The sequence below is a fragment of the Micropterus dolomieu genome, linkage group LG17, assembly GCF_021292245.1.
Source record: "Micropterus dolomieu isolate WLL.071019.BEF.003 ecotype Adirondacks linkage group LG17, ASM2129224v1, whole genome shotgun sequence".
Taxonomy (NCBI): domain Eukaryota; kingdom Metazoa; phylum Chordata; class Actinopteri; order Centrarchiformes; family Centrarchidae; genus Micropterus; species Micropterus dolomieu.
The window spans coordinates 36,621,582-36,626,999 of NC_060166.1; the positions used below are offsets into that span (position 1 = coordinate 36,621,582).

Here is a 5,418-nt window from a genome sequence, read left to right on the forward strand (position 1 = left end):
CTGACCATTAAGAGCTTTGTAGGTAAGAAGAATGATTTTAAATTCTATTCTGGATTTTACTGGAAGCCAATGCAGAGAAGCTAAAACAGGAGAAATGTGATCTCTTTTCCTGGTTCCTGTCAGAACACGTGCTGCAGCATTCTGGATCAGCTGAAGAGTCTTAACGGACTTTTTTAAGCAGCCTGATAATAAGGAATTGCAGTAATCCAGCCTACAAGTAACAAATGCATGGACTAGTTTTTCTGCATCATTTTTAGACAGGATGTTCCTGATTTTCGCAATATTACGTAGGTGAAAAAAGGCGGTCCTTGAAATTTGCTTAATGTGAGACTTAAACGACATGTCCTGATCAAAGATAACTCCAAGATTCCTCACAGTGTTGCTGGAGGCCAGGGCGATGCCATCCAGGGAAACTATATCTTTAGATAATGCGTCACGGAGGTGCTTAGGCCCCAGAACAATAACTTCAGTTTTATCTGAGTTTAACATGAGAAAATTACAGGTCATCCAGGTTTTAACATCCTGAAGCAGCTTGTAGTTGAACTGATATTAACGAAGCACTGTGTTTTTATTTTCTATTGCGTCTGTTTAATAAGGACGTGGAAGTTTTTGTAAAATGAAAATTAGGAACTAGTAGTAGAGCACTGTGTCTTCTGCATGTGGAAACCTGCGAGTCGGTTCTGTTTTTTTTATCTGTGCTGTGTTTAAATCCTCCTCCATGTTAGTGAGGTGAGTTTCACCACTGAGTTACCTGAAGCATCTGTACCCTGCAGGTTCACATACCTGACGTGTCCTCAGATTTTTATTTTATCATTGCAAATATAATTTATAAAATAAAATAGACTTAATAAAAATTAAAACATAATAAAGAAAACTATGATGCACTAAACAACAGTCTGCGTGTAGGTGATCGGACTGAAACCCAGAGGAGACCCCTACATCAACTGCACGGCCAAGGTGAGACACACACAGATAAACACTCATATACACAAACACACACACAGTACTGTGCAAAGGTTTAAGGCAGGGGTGGAGAAATGCTACTTTAGCTTCAGAAGCTCATTTTGTAGGCATATCGTCAGGTGTTTGATTAAATTATTACAGAAAACAGGCGCTGATGAATCACTATCAATAAGCGAAGACGTGGAGATCCTGAAACAGAACTGCACAAAAATTAAAACTGTTTAGTTGTATATAGAATAACATTCATGAATCTGTGATAATATTTTTACTGTGTGACACATGCAGATATATTTTACAGTTTGAGATTATGTTTATATATCTTCAACACTGAAGAAATGACCCTTTGCTACAACGTAAAGTAGTGAGTGTACAGCTTGTATAACAGTGTAAATTTGCTGTCCCCTCAAAATAACACGTCACACAGCCGTTAATGTCTAAACCGCTGGCAACAACAGTGAGTACACCCGTAAGTGAAAATGTCCACATTGGGCCCAAAGTGTCAGTATTTCGTACCATTATTGGTCTGCATGGCTGTTATTGTGATGAAACTGGAGCGGGTCAGAACCCGGAGATCCTTCAGATCAAAAGGTTCATTGCATTTAAAGAATTAGTCTTCGTATTCTAATGAATCTGTCTGTGTGGTAGAGAGACGGCCCGTTACAGATGCAGTACTTCCCATCAGAAGGTCGTCTGGACAGAATGTTTTTCCCGTACTACGGCAAGAAAGCTCATGTGAGTAAACACTGACGAGTTCATCTGCAGTACTGTTTTTATTTAATGGAGTTTAATACAAAGCTCTTGGAACTGGAAACTTTTCTCTCCGTCGACAGCCGGACTACGTGCAGCCCCTGGTCGCGGTGCAGTTGTTGTTGACAAAAGAAGACTACAACGTGGAGCTGGCGGTGGAGTGTAAAGTTGAGGGTTCAGACCTGCGTAACAACGACGACCGGGACAAGTTTATGGGTCGGGTCAACTTCCGGGTCAAAGTGTCGGAGTGACGGGACTCACCGGTTTCCATGGACACCACAAACTGAATTTCAACTGGAAACACCCCTCCAGTTCTTGACACGTTGTAATCCAGACCTGATCTAATCCTTGACATCTGAATCTGGTTTATCCTGTTCAGACTGTTATCAGGAAACCAGATCTGGACCACTGAGATCTAAATATGGTTACACTGCCAGAACCCTTTAAACCTGATCTGTTTCAGACCTGATCTGGTTCAGACCCGGTTAACCCTAACCCTGGTCCAGATGTTTTTCTTTACTACAGATGTGCTCCTCAGTAGACCAAACATAAACCAGAGTGACTCCAGTTTAACCCGTTCAGACAGCTGGAGCGGATCAGGTCTGTTGTGAGCTGTTTTCAGATGTGTGTATGATAGTGTTTTAATACGATCCCAGTAGTCCGTTACAGAAACCAGCTCAGTGACCCGGTAATCAGCTTCATGCCTTTGTAATAGAACACCACGCTGAACATGTGACTCGGCGTGAATTCGTTCAGGGACGGTCCAGCAGCCGGATCGCTGTGTTTCATGTTTCACCTGAATTCTAGCTTCCTGTTTTAAAGTCGTGTCACTGTGACTCTGTGTTAGGGACAGATTATTAATGATGATGGCAACGGCTCCTGCAGGGGGCGCTCTGCGTAGACCTGCAGCAGAGAGCGCCCTCTACAGGACAAACTGTCAGAAATAATGCTAATATATAGTTTATGAATCTGTTAAGCTCCTCCCACTGTAACCCGACTGTACAACCACGCGCACAGATTTTTAAACGTGACTTTGAGTGTTGTGTGATTATTGATCCTGACGACTCAGCAGTTTCTATCCTGAATAAAAGACTCTAAAACAAACAGATTCATGTTTTTTTTTTACGTTTCTGTCTGCTGAAGGAACGACGACAGGTAGCGATGTGCGACACCACTTACCGCCTTTACTATCTGATACCAAGTAATACCCAGGCTGGGACTGCCGACACTGATACTTTCTGTGTATTTTATTTCTTGTGTAATGTGACAACCAGTTTTACGTCTATTTTAAAGTAAAGTAAAAAAAGTAGACCGTAGGCTTATTATAGCTGCGTAATGACAAGACCTTAAACTACTGTCATAATCTTTAATTCTAATAAAAATCTCTGAGACAAATAAACATAAAATATTTGACTCTAAACCTAAACAGATGTGAAGGAGAATTCATAAGGACTCAGGAAAAGACAACTGCTCTTTTCTACGCTGTCTAACTATGTGACGCGGAGGTCAGTGACACGGCGTGCTGCGGGGAAACTACAGTTCTTTCACCTTGTTGTTTCTTGCGGGCCATAAAGGTGGAAACAATTACTTCATCCTCCAAAAAAAGGCGAGTCAGTCAGCAGATAATGGAAACGCTTGATCACACGTCCTCCTGCACGCCATGCAGTTCATCTAGTGACTACAATCTGTAGAGGTCCTCCAGCTCCCTTTATTAAGGAATCTGTGAAGTAAAAAGAATTAAATCTGTTTGTCCAACAATAACTAAATCTAACGTCATTATTTATGGTAGAAACATTCGGAGCTCACGTTTCATTTGTTTCATTTAACACATGTTAAAGGCTGTTGTCCTGCGACTGGTCGCGGGCCAGATGTTGGACGCCACATCAGACAGAGAGCCCTGCTCACCAGATGCGTTGGTGGTATAGTGGTTAGCATAGCTGCCTTCCAAGCAGTTGACCCGGGTTCGATTCCCGGCCAGCGCAGATCTGTTTTCCTGGGTGTGGAACTTTTTCACCAGGCTGCAGGCTGATATCTGACGTCAAAGATGGTGAAATTAGAAACAGCAGGTAATAAAGTAAAAACCGGAGGGAGGGACAGATGAGGTCAGTCTGGTTTTAAAGCTGATTTACACATTTGGATTTCATCAGAAAGCGATGACGAGATCTGTGGGGATCAGAACCAGAACTGACATACTTGAAACGATAGCCAACGCTGCCGCCACGTTCCTTCTCGTGTTCACCTGAACTGTAGCATTTAGCTTCAGCCCTGAGCGGTCACGGCTAACGTTAGCATAAAACAGCTAAGTCACAGCTAACTTTAGCATAAAACAGCTAAGTGACAGCTACTGTTAGCATTAAACTGCTACGTAACAACTAACGTTAGCATAAAACAGCTAACTGACAGCTACTGTTAGCATTAAACAGCGTTAAAAACAGCTACATTACAGCTAACGTTGGTGTTAAACAGCTACGTTACAGCTAACAATAGCATAAAACAGCTAAGTAACAGCTTATGTTGGAGTTAAACAGGTACATTACAGCTAACATTAGCATTAAACAGCTAAGTTACAGCTAACGTTGGCATTAAACAGCCACGGTTAGTTTTAGACGCTGTGGCCTTTAGATGAACGACGGGTGGCTGAAGTTACCTGTTGAGGGAAAATCTTAATTCTAATCTTCTTGTTTAGCAGAAACTCTACTGTTTGTTCTTTAGATTTATGATACTGAACATTTATTAAACATGTTTCCTCTTTAAAGAACGAATTCAGCTCCTGCTCCCACAGGTGTTTATCATAGACTGGATGTAAAAAGGTAGATCAGAAAATAACCCCGACCTGTCGGCTCTGAGAAGCTCCTTTTTACAAAGCTTTCAGATTTCTGTTAGAAACAGATTTAACCGTTCGCGGGCCAGATGTTGGACGCCACATCAGACAGAGGAGCCCTGCTCACCAGATGCGTTGGTGGTATAGTGGTTAGCATAGCTGCCTTCCAAGCAGTTGACCCGGGTTCGATTCCCGGCCAACGCAAACGTGTATTTTTTTCCCCCCCGCTGACAAACTTCAGTTTTGATTTCAACGATGGCGATAGAATTAGTTACAGCAGGTAAGAAATGAAATGACTGGATGATGAAAAATTGTCTCACTGGTTTAAGTGCATTACTTTGTTACTCTTCATTATTTTCATTTATTCTTTTATATTTTTTAATTCTTTTTTATATTATGTCAGTTTTATATTTATATATTTGTAGAAATCCTCTGGCCTGTAATATGTTTGCGTAGTAAACTGCTCGTAAGACTCAGTGCTGTGACATTTACTGTCCGCCGGGGGGCGCTGTTTGACACTCCTTTTATTTTGAAGGAGGCCGGCTACAGACCGGAAATGATACTCTTCAGACTCGGAAGCGGTTGTTCGTGTTTTTGTGTGACTGAAAAGGCGCCGAGCAGAAACCCGCGTCCGTTTTCAGGCTGCTGAAACTTCTCCGGTCCACCTAGTCCGTCCTCAGACCGCCGGGAGCCTCCGGGAGCCGGACTTTAAACTCCGGACCGGCTGCTGCCGCCGCCCGCCGTTTTTGTGTCTCCTCTGATGCCAGTTAGCCGTTAGCCGTTAGCCGCTGTGTGTCATGGCGGCCGGAGGCGGCGCGGCTCCTGCTCACGTCGGTGATGTTGAAGAAGATGCTTCCCAGCTGCTGTTTCCTAAAGGTCGGTGTTTG

At 42.8% G+C, this 5,418-nt stretch overlaps 2 protein-coding genes, 1 long non-coding RNA gene and 2 other non-coding genes across 5 annotated transcripts in view; 4 read left to right on the top strand and 1 right to left on the bottom strand.

Moving 5' to 3' along the window:
- LOC123986638 (sodium/potassium-transporting ATPase subunit beta-3-like) overlaps positions 1-2,814 on the top strand; it is a 15,058-nt gene extending 12,244 nt beyond the window's left edge. The window contains exons 5-7 of the mRNA XM_046075013.1: positions 907-957; positions 1,609-1,695; positions 1,794-2,814. Coding sequence (XP_045930969.1) covers positions 907-957; positions 1,609-1,695; positions 1,794-1,961 — 306 coding nt within the window. The 3' untranslated portion in view covers positions 1,962-2,814. The remainder of the gene's footprint in view (positions 1-906; positions 958-1,608; positions 1,696-1,793) is intronic.
- Positions 2,815-3,062: 248 nt separating this feature from the next.
- LOC123986643 lies at positions 3,063-4,134 on the bottom strand. Its single transcript, XR_006828918.1, has 2 exons — positions 3,517-4,134; positions 3,063-3,430 (listed from the first exon to the last, which is right to left on the bottom strand). It is a non-coding gene; the product is annotated as an uncharacterized LOC123986643 (long non-coding RNA).
- trnag-ucc lies at positions 3,621-3,692 on the top strand. The gene has a single exon. It is a non-coding gene; the product is annotated as a tRNA-Gly (tRNA).
- A 529-nt stretch (positions 4,135-4,663) lies between the features above and the next one.
- On the top strand, positions 4,664-4,735 carry trnag-ucc. Its single transcript has one exon. It is a non-coding gene; the product is annotated as a tRNA-Gly (tRNA).
- A 347-nt stretch (positions 4,736-5,082) lies between these two features.
- The window catches only part of polr2d (RNA polymerase II subunit D), a 3,727-nt gene continuing 3,391 nt past the window's right edge, over positions 5,083-5,418 (top strand). The window contains exon 1 of the mRNA XM_046075020.1: positions 5,083-5,407. Within this exon, the coding sequence (XP_045930976.1) occupies positions 5,329-5,407 (79 nt within the window). The 5' untranslated portion in view covers positions 5,083-5,328. The remainder of the gene's footprint in view (positions 5,408-5,418) is intronic.